This window comes from Cyclopterus lumpus, chromosome 5 (assembly GCF_009769545.1).
Source record: "Cyclopterus lumpus isolate fCycLum1 chromosome 5, fCycLum1.pri, whole genome shotgun sequence".
Classification (NCBI taxonomy): domain Eukaryota; kingdom Metazoa; phylum Chordata; class Actinopteri; order Perciformes; family Cyclopteridae; genus Cyclopterus; species Cyclopterus lumpus.
This window is the reverse complement of record NC_046970.1, coordinates 11495609-11519829: the sequence shown is the minus strand read 5'-3', so window position 1 is coordinate 11519829 and position 24221 is coordinate 11495609. Positions and strand designations below refer to the sequence as shown.

Genomic DNA, 24221 nt, shown 5'->3' with positions numbered 1-24221 from the left:
AATGGATTGTGGAAGTGAATGGATGTGGACTTTCAGGGTGAAGATAGATAGTGATCTACATTCAGGATCATAGACAGATGGCAAGATGACAAAGTTGCAAAAGATTTAAAAAATAGACGAAAGAGAGAGGACAGTGAGTAATACAGGAACTGCCATTCTCCAGACATAACTGCCGGGAGCCACTAGTGACTGATGACTACACAGCAACCCACTAGAAGACTTCACACGCATGTACAAAAACACACAACTGCTTTCACAGCTCCTCCTATGCTTGAGGTGGTTCCGCCCTCACTCTCCAAAGTGCTGTGGGAAGCTCATATTAGGTGACAACAAGCCATACTACAGCCAATCAAAAAGCAATCACCCATGGCACGCTTCATTGTCCCCTGATGTCTGTGTTCCAGGTTGAGACTGGACTAATTATTACAGTTTGACTCATTAGTGCCTCCTCTTTTTCGGTGACAAAATCTCATAAACATTCCCGCTGTGCTAACAGTATCAGTCTGCATTGCTTTCCACACTGGGTGAGATGAATGTGACGACTGCTCTGAGTTGTGATATTCATCTCAATGAGTTGTATTATGAATTAATTAATGATCTACTTAATTAGCCATCAGAGTTGTCTCTGTGTGTATGTGCACAGACAGTTTGTGACTCAGACATGATGGCAGCAACCCTCCTGCCAAAGAACGTAGTTTAGTGTAGTGTAATTAAAATAGAAATCAATGCCCATGACTTCACAAAGACTGAGAAAAAAAGGGAGAAAGTGTGTTTATTGTACTGGTGTATCAGATGGATGAAGGTGGAGGTTTGTGTGTGCTCTTGTTGCCTGCGATCAGACTAAGTGTAGTTCAAAGAAACCTATCGGGTTGAAAATCAACAGCCTCTGCCATGACATTCCAGGCACAGACTGCTTCACTTTGCCTTCCACATGCATTTATCTTACTATACTTGGGAGGGCTGCTTAGCCTTCTTCACTTTAATCCTTACCTTAAACATTACACATTATATTTAACTTAAACCCTGTTCGAGGCTATACACTCATCCTTTCAAGAGGTACAAATCTGCCAAAATGAAATCACCTCGAATAAATTGGCAAAATATTTCTTCAAGGTGATTTCATTTAGATTCATCTCTCGGAAGTCAAAAAGTCAGTCATCTTTATTGTCATTTCTTTCATTTGTGCAAACATACAAAAGATCTGAAATTACGTTTCTCTCTTGTCCAACATAAAGTGATAGTAGTAATAATATTAATAAAGTGCAAAACAGATAACAACAACAAAGAACATGTAGACAACATAGAAGTTAAGATACTATAAAAACTATGGACTTTACATCTGTATTGTAATAGCAGTCAGACATGGTTCTAGCAGCATTTCGACATATGTGTCTAAAAGAGGAGTGGGAGAGTGGGGAGAGTTCAGCTTTCTGAGTTCAGCTTTCTGACAGCCTGGTGGACGAAGCTGTTTGACAGTCTGATGGTGCGAGCCCGGAGGCTCCGGTATCTCCTGCCAGAGGGCAGGAGGCTGAAGAGACCGTGTGAGGGGTGGCAGGAGTCGCTCACAATCATGGTCACTTTGCGGGTGAGGCGGGTGTTATATATCTCCTGCAGGGAGGGGAGGAGGGGGAGTGAGGCACCGATGATGCGTCCAGCTGCGTTCACTATGCGCTGCAGGGCTTTCCTGTTGAAGTCAGTGCAGCTTCTGCCCCACACAGTGATGCAGTTGGTCAGAATGCTCTCAATGGTGCCTCTGTAAAAAGGTGCACATGATGGGTGGGGGGGTTCTTGCCTTCTTCAGTTTCCGGAGGAAGTAGAGGCGCCTCTGTGCTTTCTTTGCCAGGGATGTTGTGTTGGCTGTCCAGGAGAGGTCCTCACTGATGTCCACCCCCAGGAATGTGGTGATGTTCACTCCCTCTATGACAGCACCATTGATCGTCAGTGGTGGGTGTTCAGTGTGGCCTCTCCGGAAGTCAACAACAATCTCCTTGGTCTTGCTGTTGTTGAGAAGGAGGTTGTTGTCTCCGCAGCACATCGTCATAAGGCTGACCTCCTTCCTGTAGTGAGTCTCAAAATCCTTGGTGATGAGACCGACCAGAATTGTGTCGTCTGCAAACTTGACCATGTGGTTGGTGCAGTAGGTCGTTTTGCAGTCATGAGTCAGCAAGGTGAACAGCAGTGAGCTGAGCACACAGCCCTGAGGGGCCCCTGTGCTAAGTGTGATGCTGCTTGTTGTTGCCGACACATACTGCTTGTGGCTTCTCACTGAGGAAGTCCAGCAGCCAGTTACACAGCGAGGTGTTGAGCCCCAGCTGGTCAAGTTTGCAGATGAGTTGTTGTGGGATTATGGTGTTGAATGCTAAACTAAAGTCTATGAACAGCATTCTCACATATGAGTCTTTTTTGTCCAGGTGGGTGAGGGCTGGGTGGAGAGCAGAGCAGATTGCATCCTCCGTGGACAGTTTGGCACGGTATGCAAATTGGAAAGGGTCCAGGGTGGGGGGGAGAATGGATTTGATATATGACATGACTAGCTGTCCAAAGCACTTCATTATTATGGGGGTAAGTGCCACTGGACGACAGTCATTAAAGCAGGACGGAGTGGGTTTCTTTGGCACAGGTATGATAGTGGTGGCCTTGAAACACTATGGAATGACAGCTTGTCTCAGAGAAGTATTAAAGACATCCGCGAAGACATGTGCAGTCCTTCAACACACGACCAGGGATGTTGTCTGGACCTGTTGCCTTGCGGGTGTTGATATTGGAGAGTGTCCTCTTCACGCTGGCAGTAGACAGGTACAGGACCTGATCGTGGGGAGGGGGCGGAGTCTTGTGTGGACGTGTGCCATTTTGTGCTTCAAACCGTGCAAAGAAGCTGTTGAGGTCATTTAGCAGAGAGATGTTGCTGTCACTTGGGTTTGTAGTCTGTGATGGTCTGAATGCTTTGCCACAGGCTGCGTGTATCTCTGCTGTCTTTGAAGTGCGAGGTTCTTATTTGTATAGTCCTGTTTTGCTTTCCTGAGGCCGTGGGACAGGTTGGCTCTCGCTCTTCTCAGACCAGTTCAATCCCTGGCTCTGAAGGCCTTGTTTCTGTCCCTTAGCAGCCAATGGACTTCCCCTGTCAGCCATGGCTTCTGGTTAGCCCGAGTGGTGATGGTCTTTATATGGGTCACATCATCCATGCACTTGCTGATGTAGGAAGTAACAGTGTCTGTGTACTCCTCAATGTCTGTGTCATTGTTGTATGTGGCTGCCTGCTTAAACATACCCCAGTCTGTTCAGTCAAAGCAGTCTTGGAGAGCAGAGGACGCCCCCTCTGGCCACACCCGGACCTGCTTCAGAACCGGTCTAGAGACTTTCACTCTGGGTCTGTATGCTGGTATTAGCATGACGGTGATGTGGTCAGAGAGTCCAATGTGGGGTAGGGGTGAGACCTTGTACGCTCCTTTGTGGGTAGTGTAGACCAGATCCAAAATGTTGTCCCCTCTTGTTGGGAAGTCAATGTGCTGATATAGTTTGGGAAGGACAGTTTTGAGGTTTGCATGATTTAAATCTCCAGCGAGGATGGTGAAGCCGTCTGGGTGAGCTGTCTGTTGTTCACTGATGTGCGGTTCTCAAGAAATGCAAAGGACATGTGTACATACATACGTAGAAATAGAGATATATTGCTTTATAGTTAGATATGTCCTGCCTGGAGGTGCACTCTCTACAGTAAGCTTGGATCTCCAGAGAAATCTCTTCATCCCCCCTCTCTATTCTCCCTCTTTTTCCTCTCTCTATCCCAATCCTTCAGTTCGCTCTTTATCTGTTCTTCTTCGTAAATTCTCCTTTCTCATCACCCTGCCTCATCTCTGTTCTCTTAGACTAGCAAGGCAGAGATCAAAGGAGACAATGACACCTGTGAGTCATCAGTGTAAGAGGGTACGCTGGCGCACGCTGGCTGCCGCTCCTCTCGACACTTTGTTACCGTTTTTGTGATTTATGTTACTTTTTAAAGCTACTTTATTCGGCGGACTTTAGATTAATAGAGCCTACCTGCTCTAGTGGAAACCTTATTCTGTGATGACTATTGCCAGACGTCGCGGCTTGTTTTGTGTTCTGTTTTTTACATCGGTGCTGGCAATGATTTCATACACCGCCCTGAAGCTACGGCGTTGGCGCAGCTTCATGGCTCCATCCGACCAAGGGTTTACAGCCCGCTGTGAAGAGTGTGGGATTTTGAAAAACAGACCTCGCTACATCCATAGAGGCTCGCGCCGCGGCTTCAACGTGGAATCAGAAAATAAAACAAACCTCGGAGTCATCGTCGGAAACATCGCGAGACTATCCAATAATAGGCACAATGGAAGACACGGAGTGGATCGCAGTGTATTACGGAGCGTTCAGGGATTTTCAACCCGAGCTCTGTCTCTTACCACCATGGAGCTGCTAAACACACAATTCCTCACTAATAAATCCCTCCTCATATACGACCATATTCTGGACAAAGGGCTTGACTTCATGTGCCTAACCGAAACCTGGCATAAACCAGGGGACTACTCCGTGCTTAATGAAGCATGCCCCCCTGGCTATAACTACATGGAGAAGGCCTGCAGCTCTGGTCGTGGTGGTGGACTAGCCATCATGCACCGGGCTGAACTAAAACTGTCTCCTCTGCCAATGCCTGATCTTTCCTCTATGGAATGCCTGACCTTCAAGTGCAATCTCCATACTCCATGACAGTGCTTCTCATATACCGTCCTCCAAAACCAAACCCATCTTTTCTACCTGAGATAAGTGATCTCCTTACCTCTCTCTGCACTATGTCAACTAACATTGTCATTGTTGGTGATTTAAATATCCATGTTGACAACCCCTCCTGTCAGTTTAAAGCAGATTTCCTGAGTGTGCTTGAGTGCCTTGGGCTGCAGCAGCATGTTGAGGTTCCTACTCACACCAAGGGGCACACTCTGGATCTGGTTATCACTGACTCTGCTTCCATCAGTAACCTACAGGTCTATGATCTCGGTGTGTCCGACCACAAAGTGGATCTTGTAACTTTTATGCTGCCTACTATTAGACCTAAGCGTCAAATGTCTTTCCGGAACTGGAAAAGCATTGAGTCAGCCACTATGACCATGGATCTCCAGCTCATCACATGCCCAGCCTTTGCATCAATGGATGAATTAGTAGAACTCTACAATACATCCCTGGGAAGTGTTTTTGATCTCCATGCCCCTGTCAAGTCACGTGAGGTCATTTTCTCATGCTCCGCTCCCTGGTTCACACATGAGCTAAGGAAAATAAAAACAGCTGGGCGTGCCCTGGAACGACGCTGCAGACACTCTGGGCTCACTGTCCATAAATTGGCCTACCGTGAGCATCAAAGGGCCTACTCCAACTCCCTTAAAGATGCTCGCTCACAGTTCTATTCCGGGTTAATCAATAAAAACCCTGGCTTTTTTCAACCATAAGCCATCTCCTGAAGCCACAACTATCCTCTTCAACTGAGGCTACAGAGGAGCAATGCAACAGCTTCATTGACTTTTTCAGATCAAAGGTCAACAACATTCACTCTCTGATGTCCAGCTCTCCATGTCTGCTTCCCTCTGACACCAACACCTTATCTACGAGTGTGCTGTCTACTCTACATCTCGCTGAGGTTCAGGAGAGCCATGTTGAGGAAATCCTCAAAAAAATGAAATCCTGTACCTGTACCCTGGACCCCATTCCCACTGCTCTGCTCAAGTCACATATCCCCACTCTCAGTCCTCTCATCACCAAGGTTGTTAACCTTTCTCTTCAATCTGGCTATGTCCCACCTACTCTCAAGGTTGCTGTCATCCGTCCCCTTCTCAAGAAGCCCACCCTGGACCCGGAGGTTCTAGCCAATTACAGGCCTATCTCCAATCTTGCCTTCCTGTCCAAGGTGTTAGAGAAGGTAGTCGCCTCTCAACTTCCGAACCACCTCAAACATAACAACTTGTTTGAAAAGTTTCAGTCAGGTTTTCGTTCAGCCCACAGCACTGAAACGGCTTTGCTCAGGGTTACGAATGACCTGCTGATGACAGCTGATGCTGGATCACCCTCACTCCTCATCCTCCTGGACCTGACTGCTGTGGATCACACTCTCCTCCTAGAGCGCCTCTACACCACTGTCGGACTATCAGACTCTGCACTCAAGTGGTTTCAGTCCTACTTTTCTGGCAGAACTGAATATGTCTCACTGGGAAGATGCAAGTCCAGACTGCTCCCTGTCTCCTGTGGTGTTCCGCAAGGGTCGGTCCTCGGCCCCATCCTCTTCATTATTTACATGCTCCCCCTCGGTCGTGTCATCAGCAGACATAGGATGTCCTTCCACTGTTATGCTGACGACACGCAGCTTTACATAAAAACTGCCCCAAGCCCCTCTTCAGCCATTTCATGTCTCACCGCCTGTCTTGGGGAGATAAAGACATGGATGAGCAACAACTTTACAGTGGAAAACTGAAGCCCTCCTTGTTGGCACTCCAAACCAGGTTCAGTCATCCTCCATAACTCACCTCACCTTCGATGGTCAGGTAATACCCCTCTCCTCCACAGTCACTAATCTGGGAGTTAGGTTTTATCCTCACCTGACCTTTAATGACCATATAAAACACCTGTGCAAAACCACCTTTTATCATCTCAAAAACATCTCCAAACTCCACCCCACTTTAACCCTGTCAGATGCAGAGAAGCTCGTCCACGCATTCATCTCCTCTAGACTGGTCTACTGTAATTCACTCTTCACTGGGATCACTGGCAAGAACATCCAGAAACTACAATACATTCAAAACAGCGCTGCCAGGATCCTGATGAGAGTCCGGAAATATGAGCACATAACACCCATTCTCCACTCACTCCACTGGCTCCCTGTCTCAACCCGGATTGACTACAAAGTCCTACTCCTCACCCATAAATGCATAAATGGACATGCACCTCCCTACCTACAAGAACTCATTACTCCCCAAACCTCTACCCGCACCCTCAGATCTACAAACCGCTCGCTCCTCCGGGTCCCCAACACCAAGCTCCGCACCAATGGGCGACCGGGCATTTTGCTCAGCAGCGCCGCACTTATGGAACAGTCTCCCTGACCACCTGAGGGCAACACAGACACTGGACTCTTTTAAGACTGGCCTAAAAACCTTTTTATTCAGGAAGGCGTTTTTGAGTTGAGTTTTATGACTTGTCAACTATTCCTTTTTTTTTAAATTTTTTTTTTATTATTGTTAGTTTTAACTATGTACTGGCTCTGTGGCACTCTGAGATTCTTGGATGAAGAGTGCCTTACAAATAGAATGCATTATTATTATTATTATTATTATAATAAGACAAACTCTCCTGGCCTGAGGTTCAGCTGACTTGCTGTCAGTTACTAAAATCAGCCAAGACAGGAAACATGTGCTTTTCAGCGACGTATGGACAAGGCAAAAACATGACATGGACTCAGCTTATTGGGCTAGAGTCCTTCTGTGTTTGAGTGTGCGTTACCTTTTTGAAGAGGCGTCCTGAGTCCTCGCTGATCTGTGCGAATCGGGGGATGATGTTGTTGAGGTAGAGGTCAGACAGCGTGGCATGGTCGCGGCTCTCCCTCTTCACCTGAAGCAGCAACAGATTCCAGCAGTTCACGGGGGATAAAATGCTGTGCTCCTTCCTACACACAGAGAAACAGGGAGTCTTTAAATGCATTCAAGGACATGAAAGAAGCACCTTTTTGTATAAATGACTAGCATTAAGTTTCTGTCATCTTCTAATTTCTCCTTTTATCCTGCGGATAGATTTGCACACACTGGCCTACTTTGAGTAAAATGTAGAGACAAGCATTTTGCAAAAACACACAGTTTTCACAAAGATGAGACGAGGCATTGGGATAAAAGGAGGGAGGCATGCACACACACACACTCTTGTACTTTTATCTTTGTGAGGACACTTATTGTCGAAAAGCACCTTACATTAACCACAACAATCACAAACGACTGCCAGAACTCAACCTAGCCCTTACTCTAACATAAACCTAAGTCTAACCTGAACCTTAAACCTAATTCAAACAGGCTTGTATAGGCCTTTCCCAAAGTGAGGACCAGCAAAAATGTCCTTATTTCGAAGGTCTAAAACTGAAAAGATGTAAAGCTGTACACACACACGCAGACTCATTGTCTGTGAGCCAGCCCAAACACTGCCAGGGTACAAAACCCAGCAGGAAGAGGCAAGACTCCACCACAAGCACAACTGTCGCAGGAAAGGAATAAGAGAAAGAGATAGAGAGATGAGAAGGAGAGACGGAAGGAGAAAGACTTAAAAGACTAATGATTTCACTAAGAGTCTAATAGCTCAATTCTGTTTCATTGTCTTTGCGTCAAGTGCCCATTAAGCCATTACACAAATGTGAGGCTGTCAATGTCCTTCTAACACGACAACACAACCACTTGTGTCTGCACACAGTATGGCTGTGTGTGTGTATATGTGTTTGTGTGTGTGTTTGTGTGTGTGTTTGTGTGTGTGTGTGTTTGTGTGTGTGTGTGTGTGTACAGTATGTGTTATGGATGATCCACGGATGATCTACTGGGTAAAATGGATTATGAGTGAGTGTAAGTGGATGAAGGAAGGTCTTTGTGCCGTTAAGAGCAGCTTTAACTGGATAGAAACAGCCAAGAGCTGCAAGGCATTTACATCTCTCACACACACACACACACAAAAAAATAGAGCAGTGACCCAAGCATCCACAAGGTCAGACAGACAGAGAAAGTCTTTGACCAAGGATTCTAGAGTGGGGAAGGTGTGCACGCATGTGTTTGTATGTGTGCGTGCATGTGTATGTGTGCACCCGGGAAAGTAGGGCCTGACAAGATGAGTTATAGACAGCGATGTGATACGCTGTCTATGACTTAACAATAACAATTTCAAGGAAAGGAGAAAGAAAAACACCAACACACACATTACAAAGCCCTAATACTGTGGTGTATGCTGAACTGTGGACACACCTGTGTTTGCATTACTTTCTGATCCAACTTCTCTCTGCTGTTTGTGTCTTTCGCTGTGAGTCCGTTTGTCCTCAACCGTTACACAATATCTGTCTCAACCAAAAACGGGACCGCAGTTCTTCTATTATTTACTTAATCAACCGGCCTCTCCGCCTCTATGTGACATGTTGCCCTCAGCCCACCAGTGATCGCCATGGTAATCGCACTGCATCATAGGGTTGAAATATCACCGAACTCTCCGTGACTCTCAGCTATCACAATATAAACACTGAAATGTCACTGGCCCTCCGAGGTCAGGTGCTGCCAGTGACTCACATTGAAGGGAAATGCTAAATGGTCATTTACATTCAAGATCAAAACATTTAGCATTAAACAGGGCATCGCTGCTGGCAGTTTTGTACAACTGACGCAAATTAAATGCTCTGACTGAACTGCAGAATAGGTCCGACTGCTCTGTCGAGGCGGCAGGCTGCAGATACACTTGTTGTTTGAACAAGACCTTTCGAATTTTATTGACATAAGGATGCATGGAGAAACGGGTCTAGCTGCACAAAATACTGGCACAATATACTATTGGAACAACAACTTTTTTGTGTGTTTGCCTGGGACTGTGTTTGTTAGAGTACTCTATTATGTTTTCTTGTGGTATTTTCTTGTGCCATTAATTCATTTATTTTAATAGTTTGCTTAAATGTCATAAGTACAGCTGTAATACTATGACATTTAGGATTGATTGGGTTGGGTTTCAATGAGATTTTATCGAGACCAATTCTAATGACGATTTCCTTTATGAATTATGAATTATTGAAACGTGGTTCCAATTTCTGACACAGTATTTTATGTTATTTTTAAACAGGGTATCTGGAAGGAACATTTCCTTAGAGTTAGGGCACTTTGAACAGCAGTTTGTGAATCAAGATGGGGTATTTTGTGAGACTTTCTTGGGGTATTCATGACTCTGGACAACCAACATGTTGTATTCTTGTATTCTATGCTGAAGGAAATTATCTGCTTTTGAAAACTCAGATTCACAGTCCATGTGATCTTAAGAATCAGAATACAAAACCCACATTGAAATATTATTTTGCTGCAGCCATGGCTAGTGTGAGGGTCTGCAATGTATCAACAGTGAAGCCTAATATTTAGCATAAGGATAAGCTTTGAATCAGTGTGCAACTTCTCCATGTGACCAATCAGCACACACACACACACACACACACACACACACACACACACACACACACACACACACACACACACACACACACACACACACACACACACACACACACACACACACACACACACACACACACACACACACACACACACACACACACACACACACACACACACACACACACACACACACACACACACACACACACACACACACACACACACACACACACACACACACACACACACACGCACACGCACACACACACCTCCTGTTCAGTCTGCCAAATAGCAGGAATACCAGGGGTCTCCACGGGATCAAAACACAACAACCCTCACACCCCACATTGCTTGGACCATCATCAACGGTTGCTGTACAGACAGACACGTGTGTACAGCTACATTCAGACACAAAAATACACAGACACACACATAACTGGAAAATAGCTGAAATTCCAGCATGGCATCCAGACTGAGCAGCGGCAGATGCAGGGAGTGTTAAATACGCAGATGTTGGATGAAGAGAAAAGCAAAAAAGACTTGATCACTTAGTGAATTGTATTTTGTATTGCTTTATGACAGAATATGACTTGAACAGACATGCTGAGACAGCGGCAGTAGCTGACCCGCTCAACAACATATTTCATTCTGTCCTTAATTGGACTCCTCTGCTCTCCTTCCCTCCCCCAATATGCAACACAGGGACACACACACAAACACTGCAACTGTCTCAGTATAGATCTGAGCTGGAGGGTGTGTGTGTTGTAAATGAGTGTGTGTGTGTGTGTGTGTTGGGGGGTATGTCCTCTTGGTTGGAATTGGGTTTTGTTTAGAGGCCCTATCGATCTCTTTTAGTCTGTGCCTGTGTGTGAGAGAGAGAGAGCATTGATGGGGGTTTTCCCCCAGCGGAGACGTGAATGTTTCTGGAAAATTGCAAGATGCATCAGAAAAGAAGAACGAGAACAGTGCAGGGGAAAAAGAGGAAGGTGGCTGTAGAGGAGGTCATGGTTAACAGGAAGCCAGAGAAAGAGGACAAGCAGAACAAAGTCAGCTTGTGTTTCCTCTACAACAAAGAGCTCCCAAAAACACTTATGATGCTGCTTAAATCCAATAAATCGATAAATATCAAAAGCAGGTGGCAAAAGAAAACATGTTTCTCCTGCTTGTTTTCTTAGACACATCAACCAATTCTCTTCGCAATGTAACTAGTGTGCAGCTGCACAATTATTGATTTCTGATTTTGTTAAAGCTGCACTTTAAGCTTAGTCATTGAATTGCTAAGCATATCTATTGCCATGTCCTTATAACAAAGAATAAAACATTGTATTTTCGACCTAATAAAATGTAGTACAAGAATTGGTTGGCCATAATCTGAAAAACAATAAATTGGCCCTAACATTATGGGTGCTCTTCATTTAACTAATGTGTCTCCTTGTTGTCCCCATGGGTTGTTAGAAAAACAACGCAGTAATGATGTATTAATGACACTGCAGTAATTATCCGCCCCACGGCCCCTTCACATCAACAGCGGAGATAACTCACTTTCATGGTTTTGACACTTTTGCACGTGTTACACCTTAAAACATCCTCACTGATGGCAAATCCAAATCACATGCTAAAACATGGAGGAGTGAGGATGCAAGGAGGCATAATTAGCTCAAAGGAAAGCACCCTCTCTGGCTCGATTTATCAGGGGTATACTTTAGCGGTGGTTTATGATTAGCTATCAGTTCAGTGTATCCTTCCCCACAGGGGAAAAAAAGGCAGCTCTGTTCGACCAAAAACCACCAGATAAAAATTAGACCACATCACACTGCTAAAGCAGAAGAGCTCCAGCATGAGTATATCTGGGAGTGAGTGAGAGAGACAGACACTAGGGAAATAGCTTGACCTTCTTTCGGGGGAGATAATCCCTGTTTGGGCAAGGTTTACACACAGCAGGACACTGCAAAATAGTCAGAGCATAAAGTCAGTATTGTCCAGTCTCCCTCACCATTCCGCTTGGTCACTTTTTTTTATACTACTTCTCTTTTTTCAAGAAGGAAGCCACTAATCCTGAAAGAGCTCTCACACTTAAAGGGCTACATTATTATTTCCCCTAATCTTTTTATCGTACTTGAAATCTTCAAAAGAGAATAATGTTAGCCGTCTAAGGCACTTAAAGTAAACTAATACCTTCATAAGCAACATCATAACAATCTGCTGCCCAGTGTGGTAGTGCCATGTGTGGGCGAGTGTCCCATACTTGAGTGGATGGTCCTTGGTGCTGCGGGTCTTGGTGAGGAACCTCTCTGCCAGCTTCTCAAGGTTGCGGCTGTAGTCCACCTCGATCTCTGCCTTCTTTCTGAAGAAGTCCTGCAGGTCCTGCAGCAGCTGCACCCTCAACTCACACTGCTGATCCAGACACTTGAGCTGCTCCACCAGCTGGGCACGGATCTCTGTCGGGGTGATCGAGAGACAGAGATGAGTTTTATGTCGTTCAATTCAATTCAGTTTATTTTGTATAGCCCAATATCACAAATTAGCCTCAGAGGGCTTTACAATCTGTACACATACGACATCCCCTGTCCCAGGACCTTTCACAGGGAAAAAAGGGAAGAGCAACAAAGGAGGATCCCTCTCCCCGGATGGACAGATGCAATAGATGTCATGTGTACAGAATGAACAGCATTTACAAAGTTACATAAACACATTACATGAATATGACAATGTATGAATGGAACTCCAATCCATGAAACAGAAGGAAGTAGAGAGGAGGGGGGGCGGGGCGCATCAGCAGGGCCAACGCGGGAAGCAAACCACAATCAACACATTGAGGCCACAAAGGACAGCCTACATAATGTGCATCTATCTATACAGCTGGGGAGTAAGCTGTGTACATTACTGTTGACAGTGCAGTGCTATCATTAAATCATTAGGATGCATGCCATAACAATGTGTAAGATGTTGAAGTCTACAGCAGTTTCCTTGTGACAGCTGATGTGGATGAAGCCAAGCTCTAGTGAAACACCTGGCAGGGCCATGACACAGCAGCCTGGAGTCTTCGCTGAAATCCCCTCGCCTCCCACCAGTCTGCAAACCATAGACATGCATACCAACCATAGACATGCATGTCTGTACATCATCATATTTGAACGCATCTGTGCATTCTTGAGTGCATGATCAGCTTTTCCTCTTCCAAACACAGAGATCTCCAGAGGCAGTCATTTATTCCAGCGTATCACTTTTCTGTTTCTTCCTGCCTCCTTCCCCTCTCCCTCCTCCCTGTTGCTCTCCAGTTTTGCCTCAAATTAATAGTGCACTCAGTGCAGACACACTCAGTAACCATTATTCAATCACTTGCTACAAAAAGGTCTTCTGAAGACTCCGACCCACTGCAGTTACAGACTGGGACATAGAAAGCGCCTGCAGCAACACATGCACACAGGTAGACACCCAAGGATGCACATACTATGATGGTGATATGCTGGATCAGTGCTGACAGCTGACAGATTAATGCTATGCTCTCATAGCTGCCTGCCAATGCAGAGTAGGCTGCACATGCATCCTTTTAAAGAGAAACCACACACACACACACACACACACACACACACACACACACACACACACACACACACACACACACACACACACACACACACACACACACACACACACACACACACACACACACACACACACACACACACACACACACACACACACACACACACACACACACACACACACACACACACACACACACACACACACACACACACACACACACACACACACACACACACACACACACACACACACACACACACACACACACACACACACACTGCAGTTGTATCATGACTAGTTTACCACAGCTGTCCTACCTTTACACTGCTGGCTGTAGAAAAAGCGGACGGTTTTTGCTTCCATCCTGGCCTCAGTGCACTGTAGACTCCCCTCACATATGCACTAATGCATTCAAATCACAGACAGTCAGCCAGCCAGCCGGATGACAGCGACTGTCGATGTTGCTTTTGTGTTTAACAGCTGAGAGAGCAGTTTCTCGTTACCACAAAGAGAAGTGGGATATGTGTCTGTGACCATGCCCCCCCCCCCAGTCTCCCCACTTCTCCCTCCCTCTCTCTCATAAAAACATAGCAAAACATTGTGCCACTAGCCAACGGCTGTGTATGCTCAGAGTAATTCTTTACTGATTAAAAGGCCAGAACAGAGGAGTTTTGTGGCATTATGACACTACGGCACAAACACTCACATGCACATCAAATAAATGCACACACACGGTCTGCACCTGTGCTAATGACCTGGTGTGAATATCTGCTTTGACAACACATGTTATTGTCTTGTGGTTCGTCTGTGTACGTGTGCATGTGTAATTTCCTCATTGTGCAGCACTGTCATGGATGGGGAGTGATTGTCCCGCCTCTCAAGGCTGCGACACAAAACCTCGAGATGCTGTCATTGTAATCAACCGACCCAATGCAACAACATACGCCACATGCACAGACAAATCAAATGAAAAACAAGCGCTCCTATCCCATACGGAGTGTAAGAAGGTGAAAAAAATCAGGTAATCAGCAGGAGGTGCATCCTGAGGAGTTAGGTGTACCATGCGACCCCAATGTTTAGAGGGGAGGTTTAACAGGGGTAAAATTAATTCTACAGGTAGGCCATGTACTGCGCCCCAAAGCCCCTCTCCGGTCCCTAACTGTCACATTAGGTTGAAAAGTGATTCTGGCAAGATGCTCCATATATATAATATATGGCTGTGTGTCTCAACCAAAGCCAACCCTGAGCTCTCCACACTATACCTTGTTGATACTGGCTGTTAAACTGAATTTGCCTGAGAGGTCTTAAAATGTCTTTATCCACCTTGAAGCCATTGTCCCCCAACAGGAGAGTAGTGTGAGCTGGGATACAGTGAGCTTGGTACAGCAAAGAGGAAAGATGGATGCGGGTCTTCCTTTCCACCCCATCCCTCTGTTATGGTCATCATCCCCATAGCCAGTGAGAGGTCGGATGTGAACTGGAATGTGACGCCTCCACCCCCTCCAGACAACCCAGTCACATTTTCCAGGCAGATGAGAGCAGGTCTTGTAATGAGGCTCTGGGATTCTACTTTACTGATGCTCTCCTTTCTCTTCTTTTATTATTTCCTCCTCCTCCTCCTCCTCCATAGCGCTGAGGGCCGTCTGGCTCTGTCTGTAAGAGCCTTGTCCATATACACTTTGAACTTTGTTCACCAGTCCCGCCAACACCACAAACAAATTCAACACAACTCAACAACACAAAGAAGATTTTCCTCTCGTTGTTCTGCATAAACAGACCCTTGTCGACCTATAGAAGGTATACATTGATTTCCTCATTCTTTAGTGGCAAACCATACCAATCAACATCTGCCATCATATGTGAATAAAACTGATCAAGCTGCGGAATCCTTCATTAAAATATTACCAGGAATTTACGGATGTTTAGGATTTGTTGAGTGCAAACGTTCAGTGCTGGCGTGTGACCAGAAGGAAATGTGATGTAAACCAAATGTTTTGACGTTGGAATCGTTTTCACAGTGGAACAGCAAACAAATTGGGCCTTCACAAAAGTGGTGGTGTTCATCCGGATGGATATTGTGTAGGTTTACAGAATGGACATATATTTGACAGGGACAATGCTTCTGAGACAAACGAGACAACATGCTCTGCTGACAGCAAAGAATGGCGAAGCCCATCTCGTTCTTGGATTCACAGTAAGTGCAGTGGGAGATGATGAGAGACCAGTGCGTATTTCATGTCTGAAAACTCGGGCAGCTGGCAGTATGAGATCCAACACATTAAGAAGACATTTAGAAACATTATACCTCAGTCACTTCAATAAAAAGTTTGGTGAAGTTTAAGTGGAAGTTTTTATTTATACGTCCAAAACTACTGCAAGAAAGGTTAAAGGAACGCTTTTGATCTTGATGTTATTTCAATATGAGGGGGGAAATGTTTCTTCCTCCGAATGAGGGGAATGATATGTAGAATTGAGAATAGTTTAGTGCAACGTTACTGGAGTAAATCTATATAAAATAGTAATAATAATTCATCAACCCCAGACATATGTCATATGGATCACTGTTTATTCTGATGGCCTTTTCTTTTTTTAGGATCCGTGTTTTCCTTCTTTTATTCCAACCCAGTTATACGAGCAACCTGTTAGTTTATTTTGGCACTGAGTGGAGGTGAGGGTGTGGTATTGTGTGATTAAGTGCGTGATTGATTACCCTCCAAATGTCTGGCTTTCTGTGTAGCAACAACGTGAGCATGACATCTCTCACAAACTGTTTCACCCAAAGCTGCCCCTCCTCTTCATGCATTATTGACTAGTTTCCTTATTCCGACCCAGAAAAAGGAAGATGAAAGAGAGTGAAATGATGGATAGAGACAGTGTAACCATACTAGAATGACATTACCACTGTGGTAAATGCCCGCTGTACATTGTGCAGTAGGCAGACTGCGCAATGTACAGCATACACGTGTGATGTTTTCTTCAAAAAGGAGAACAAAAAATTGAAAAGGAAATAAATGTGCTGCCAAAAGGCAACCCCAAAAGTCACATAGTCCTTCTAGCACAATGTGGAAAGTCATGTTTTTACTGCAACATTACCTTTCATAGCTAAAGTTAGCTTTTGCAGGAAACATAGCATCAGCTTTAGGCTGTTTAGTTGGAACCTGGCAGAAGTGATGGCTCAACCCTGAACTCTGGATGCTGTTCAGAGCTGCCCTAGATACAGGAGCCACACATACTGCTGCTAGCACTCATTATACCTGAAAATCACCTTGGGCTATGGGTACAAAACACACACACACACACACACACACACGCACACAGACAGCAATGTGACACTTTGAGTCCAAGCTGTCACTCTGAACCATTTTGACGGCAGCTCTCCAGCCTGCTCTTGGAAGGTCCACTCCGGATCTGTCCCGCTCTATTACTGGACTGGTTTGTAGAGACACACATACACAGATGCATAGACTTTCACATACACATGGCAACTGTTAAACAAGTAGATGTGATGAATGTTCGAGGCAAGGCTTGAACTGTCTGCAGTAGAGGGCACAAACCAAAAAACACAGACACAGATGACAGCTCCGTTCAAAAGGGAAATGCTGGTTAAATACGACCCACATTTGATTTTGGCAGTTTTTGACCATGTTACTAAATAGAGATTAGGATGCATTTATTCAAGTTTCTATCCCCTGGGACAGTTTCTGATACTGAGCACTAAAGCGATTCCAGAGTCATTCAGTCAGCTGCCCCACTATGACTGAATTAATAGAACTAGTTGCAAAAACATTGTATCTTCCCAGATCTCAGCAATTACTTTAGAGAGTCCGGTGTTGTCATAATTGACAGAAACAAAAGTTAAAATTCAGGGAAATGAGACTCAAGTTGTATAAAGCAGGATAATCCTTTAAACACATAACCTCTCTGCTGGCATTGGAGAACCCACAACCTGTGCCAGGTAATCATACACACTCAACCATTAACTAGTTCCAGGAAAGCCAAGAGAACCAACCAGGTGATCTAGCTTTTGGCGAGGTATATATCACCCGTTCTGTTTGTGCTTTTGTATGCGCACGAGTGAGCATGTGTGCACACTGTGTTTAGGCAGTAAGGCCTGGTCTTTGTTGCTTCGGGGGCTGATACTGCAGTACAGAGCGGTGCAGAAGAGGAGGGGGAGCCGAAGGGGGGGTGGTAATGGTTTTGAGTTGTACCACTGTGAGCTCATACTATTGTCCTCAGAAGAATGAAAGAAGCAAAAAGAAAAGGAGAAAGAACAGAAAGCAGTGTAAAGGGTGAGTAGGGGGCACTGCGTCTCTGTGAATAATATGTCCATTCATCCCGATACACACAGGAAGAGAGGACAGAGAAAACGGAAGTCAGTCCAACCAGGAGGGAGCACACGGGAGGGGAGGGGTTCGCAGGTTGAAGGGTAGGGGGCGTGTGTGGGGGTGTTTGTGTGTGTGTACACGCAAGTGGATGGCGGGGCTACTGGACATAATTTTAAGGCAGTTGAATGAGATGGTAGTATGAAGGCTCAGGTTGCAGGTTGAATTTCATAATAAGATTCTTCAGAAGGGTGGAATCTATTAGTTCCAGACATGCTTGTCTAATACTGACACACACACACACACACACACACACACACACACACACACACACACACACACACACACACACACACACACACACACACACACACACACACACACACACACACACACACACACACACACACACACACACACACACACACACACACACACACACACACACACACACACACACACACACACACACACACACACACGGGAGTAGAGGAAAAGATAAAATTACAGTACAAACTATTGCAGGAATGGAAAGATTCCAGCCAATGTCTTTTCCTTAAGTCTGAACTTTCTTCTGAAAACAAACACACACACACACACACACACACACACACACATACACACACATACACACACATACACACACACGGACTCACACACTAAAAAACTCATACAGGCATTTCCTCTCTCACACAGAGCTTGAAACCTTTAGGAAAAGCAGCGTTGTCTTAAGGAGGCAAGTTAACGAGTTTAGTGACTTTCAGACATGGAAAAGCCCACTGAAGCCAAACCACGGCAGACCTGCTCTGTGAGGAGAGAGACCGGCCAGGAGGACAGGAGGGATATAAGAGCTACTCTGTGCTGTGCTGGAGCATAAATAAGTCATGAACAGGATATTTCAGGGAGTTCAAGTTAATGCTGTCCTTTTGGTAAATTAATGGAGAACAAAGTGCTGAAAGATGCATTCAGCCGGACAAAGAAAGCAAGCCTCTGACCTCCCAGCTTTTAGTTTTCATACACACACACACACACAAAAACTAAAATTATTAGTCAACCACCACTCATATGATTTTGTCAGCTAATTGATTGACAGATTTGTAAAACTAAGTTTCTGCACAAAGAATCACACAAAAGCATCACTTTAAATATTGTGTTTACCAACAAAGTACTCATAAGCTTCTTGGAAATAAGTCACTATTATAATAATTATAAATATTATAATAAGTCAACTATTAAGCGACTAAAAAAATCTTAGTCGACCACGGTTCAATCACCACTTATACGTTTCAATTTTAAAACAAAAATGATCTACGGCCACACTTCATCAACGGTTTAAAAAGGATTTTTGTCCATAATGCATGCCTGAAAACAAATATCACATGACTATTCACGTACACTGTAGATTGGTAGATTGTAACTATTTCCTCAATAATCTTCCTCTATTTATACAGACATATTTCAAGGAAAAGTTTTCTTTTTTAAACTTAGAGCAAAACCTGCATCCTGGTAACTATCTCTCACAAATGTACATTAAAAGGAAAAATGAAAAATAAAGCTTTTACTAGATTATGGAAAAAATACATTTGGTCAACACACGTCTCTCACTCGTGTCCTCTGTTTTGTTGTTGTGTGTTCCAAACACACAACTCTGTAGCTCTGCAGGTGGCTGAAGTCCATTTCATACTAGATAGCATTTATGTTTTTGTTCGTTTACGATTTCTTTGTGGACTTCACAATAGTTGCGCAGAACAAAATAAGCATTGATAAGAAAAGGAAAAACCTCCATTTTGTGTCCATCGCTCTCCTCAAAGCCTCAAACCGTGACTTCAAAAGTCCGCTTCGTAGGGCTTATAATGCCGCTGGACACACCGCTCGCTAATCACTCCACTTACAGCTGCTTCCTCCACATGTTGCAGTGGTAGAATTCTAAAATGCAGAATTTAACTGAACAGCTGCTGGTATATACACACAACACGGTCAGCAACACCTGTCATCTGTTATTCTTGTGAAATGAACCTCGTCAATTGATAACCAAGGCTGTTATTTGCTTTCTTCTGGGGGCGTGACCAACCAGGTAAGGACATGTCATGACTGATAAGCCCCAATCAAGTAGCGAATGCGGGAGTCTACAGCATCATTTTAATAAACTGCCTCAGCTCTGCATGCACCAATGATGACACAGGAAATGGATTTTAAAAGTAGGCCTCACTGACATAAAAGGCCCAAATCTGTGCTTTTGGGAAATATTTCCATCAGCATTTGTAAATGTCTTTTCAATAATAAATGAGCAAAGTTTCAAGAATACAGAACAGGCCTCCTAAAAGGAATGGCTGGTCATGTTACGATATGCTCTTGCATTGACTTGTGGAAATCAACATTACACATGTTGCACCCTTCAGGGAGAAAAGATTAAAGGGGGTGACTCAGCCGGGGTACATTCCTCTGCACTTCTACTCAGATCAGGAAGTCATTAACCCTTTACTAGCTAGCGGGAGGCTTCATCCCCCAGTTGGAGGGTGTGTGTGTGTATGTGTGTGTGTGTTGAGCCATGTGGGCTCTCGTCAGGGTTCCTTGCACTGTGCACTCCGTGAGCTGGGTGCGCAGGTCAGGGGTCGCAAAGCTAACGGGGGGAGTCATTCTCCCACGTCAACCAACTGATGAAAAAACACCTACAACGAGATAATGAATCAATTTCACTGCATAATAAAGTACTTTTAATTAATTATACCTGAATCTACTGGATATTCTACGTAACGGCACTTAACCCTCCAGACACCAGCAGTCCTTTCCAACCATCTCATGCTCTGATTCCTCTCCTGTGGAGGGGTTGCACCGTTGGAGATTGGGGCCTGGGGTCTCTCTATGCATAATGAAAAATGCTGCTTATCAAAAGTTAACTAGCTCCACACCCATATACAGCCCCTGCCTGCTCTACTAGCCCAGTGAGGAAAAGGCAATGAAGGTGTGTGTTGGGGGAGGGAGAACGTCTCACAAAGCCTGAGGATAGATGAGATTTAAATAAGATTGGGGTTGCAAACAATAACTATTTTCATATTGAATATGTCCGCTATGTTGATTAACGGTTAGTCATTTAAGTAATTTGAAATGCTAAACATTTCAGCTTCTTAATTGTGAGAACTTGCTGCTTTTATTTAAATTATGATAGGAAACCTGAAATGAAGAAAGAAAATCTTTAGAATTTAGAGCCACTGACTTGACAAAGCAGGCAATTTGATAACATCACACCTTTAGGCTTCAGGAAATGGCGCTGGGATTTTCGGTCACAAATGTTTAGTAGCTTGTTGTATCTGTTTCTCAAAGATATAATGGAGCAAAACAGCAAAATTACTCGACAATTCAAATTGTTGACTAATTGTTCCTAATGAGGTTAAACATTATCTAACAATTCCAAAATTCACATGATGTGTGACAGGCCTTGAGGCTAATGTATGTGTGTGTGTGTACGGTTCATCCTCAAGGGTACTATCAGAGGTGGTGTCACCTCTAGTTCCTGTCTCTCCGGACATAGCCATCTGGGCCTCAGTCTGTTCCAACAGCCTTTATCTCTGTCACTCCTCTCCAATGCTCTCTCACACTCACACAATGTATAGTATACATATAGTGACCTACGCCATCTGTCTGAGAAAGAATGAATAGGTATCAGACAAAACCGGCATATTATACCATATTTATTATACCATCCTGGTAGGAGACAATATTAAGCTGAGCCGTCCTTAAACTGAGCCGTCCTACTGTGTGTGTGTGTGTGTGTGTGTGTGTGTCTTTTCAGTTTTTCCAAATGACCAATGCAGAGAACCCCCCTTAATCAGTTTAACAGCCAGTCAGGGGATTTGACTAATCCACAACCCAACCATGGTAGGGAGCCCACTAAGTGTGCGTGTGTCCACATGAGTAGTCTGTCCGACAGTGTGTGTTGTAAATTAAATCAACCTCGACAATCTTGGACAGAGCCCCCTTTCAGCATCCAGCATTACAAGAAGCATCCAAGACACAGGATTACCTTCAACTACAGCGACAGATGGCATCTTTCATGTGCAGACACATCTTCAGGTGGGTAAAGGGTTCATTCTCAGCTTTATTAGCAGGTTAACACTTGTCATAATTCCAGTGAATGAGTTTGTAATGACTCCCTACTTCTAGATTAAACAGTCATCAATCATTCCTTCATCCCTTCGTATTTCTTCTTTCACTCCTCTGTCAGACTTAGTCTGGTCAGCACCAATGACTCATGGGGACCTTGACGGCTTTGTGTGCATGTGCGCATGCACGTAAAGGCCTCCCTGAGGGAAGCATCAGCACTTTGAAGACTAACACAGTGTGTAATAGCCTCCCTCTGTTGTGTAATAGCTGTGCATGACAGCCTCTATACAGCAAACTGCACGCACACGCGCATGCACACACACACACACACACACACACACACACAGTGGGGTAAAGATGCATGGTACTAAACATGTGTACGTGACTGGTATGTATGCAGCAGACTCTTATCACTGCATTCCAAGAGACATCAGTGGCATGCCAAAAATGGCCACAGGAGAAAAAATGTTAGAGATGGAGATAGAGAATACAGTGAGAGTTGAGTGCGGGCAGCAGCACCGCGAGTTAAAGGCTGTATTTGCTGATGGCTGCCAATCCTTATCTGAGTGCCAGTGGAAGGCAGCGGGGCTGGGGGGAAAAAAGCGGGGGAATTTGTTGCATCAGACAAGGGATGAGACCAAGAACAGCAGTCGAAAGCATGAGATACAATCAGGGTTGCAAAATTCCGGGAATATTCAAAGTTGGAAACTTTCCACGGGAATTAACAGGAATAAAACGGGAATATATGGGAATTAACGGAAGTAAACTAGAGATTTGGGGGTAATTTAACTGTATTTACCTTGTCATAAGCAGACATGCATGCAAACATTTATAATACAACTTTTTGTGAGTAGAACTTTATTCTTTCATCGAACAACAAAAACATGAACGTTGAATAAAAAAGGTGTATTCCCTATGATCACCACCCCCCAACCCAATTTTTTCCCCTGAATCCTTTCAGGTCTAAATGCTTTCTTCCTGGACCTCATCAACATCCTCCTCACTGCTGTAAAAAGTTAGTCTACTGTATACAGGGTTGCAAAATTCCGGGAATATTCAAAAGGTGGAAACTTTCCCCGGGAATAAACGGGAATTAACGGGAAAAACTGGAAATGTTGGGGTAATTTAACTGTATTTACCTTGTCATAAGCAGACATGCATGCAAACATTTATAATACAACTTTTAAAAATGATATTTTTGACATTTTGTGAGTAGAACTTTATTCTTTCATTGAACAACAAAAACGTTGAATAAAAAAGGTGTATTCCCTATGATCACCATTTTTTTTTTTTGTGTTTTTCCCTGAATCCTTTCAGGTCTAAATGCTTTCTTGCTGGACCTCATCAACATCCTCCTCACTGCTGTAAAAAGTTAGTCTACTGTATATAAATAAACTTGGTATTAAAATGAACATGGCTTCAGTTTACCAAGTAATCAATATGCTAGGTAATGACAAACAGTGTTGGGAAAGTTCACTTTCTACATGAACTAGTTCAGTTCATAGTTCATAATTCAAAATTTTGAACTAAGTTCACAGCTCCCAAAAATAAACTAGTTCAGTTATTGTTTTCAATATGTTGCAAGCTATAATTGAAATCTCTATCTGTCTGCAATACCGCTCTTGGCCTCTACGCAACTCGGCGCTCTCACACTTGCCAGGCATAGGGCTGAAACGTTCAGACAACACTGATGACAAAGACGTTCAAAAACAACAGAACGTTTTATGTTTACGTTTATGTTTCTGGCAGACAATGTTCCCAACCAGCTGCATTCAGGGTCCAGCTGAGCTAGGCGTGCATAGTCTTGTTCTCAACTACATTTAAGTTCCCTGTTATATGCGTTTGCAAATAAACTTCTTTTTTTTCAAAATTCCCCAAATTCCCGAGACAAAATTCCCGTGGAAACTTTCCGGAAACTTTCTGCCCCTTTGCAACCCTAACTGTATAAAAATAAACTTGGTATTAAAATGAACATGGCTTCAGTTTACCAAGTAATCAATATGCTTGGTAATGACAAACAGTGTTGGGAAAGTTCACTTTCTACATGAACTAGTTCAGTTCATAGTTCATAATTCAAAATTTTGAA

General features: G+C 44.1%; 1 protein-coding gene across 2 annotated transcripts in view; it reads right to left on the bottom strand.

The window, feature by feature from the left end:
* The window catches only part of srgap2 (SLIT-ROBO Rho GTPase activating protein 2), a 57023-nt gene that overhangs the window by 14837 nt on the left and 17965 nt on the right, over positions 1 to 24221 (bottom strand). For both annotated transcript variants that reach the window (XM_034532476.1, XM_034532477.1), the window contains exons 2-3: positions 12409 to 12601; positions 7495 to 7657 (exon numbers count right to left, since the gene is read on the bottom strand). In XM_034532476.1, coding sequence (XP_034388367.1) covers positions 7495 to 7657; positions 12409 to 12601 — 356 coding nt within the window. The remainder of the gene's footprint in view (positions 1 to 7494; positions 7658 to 12408; positions 12602 to 24221) is intronic.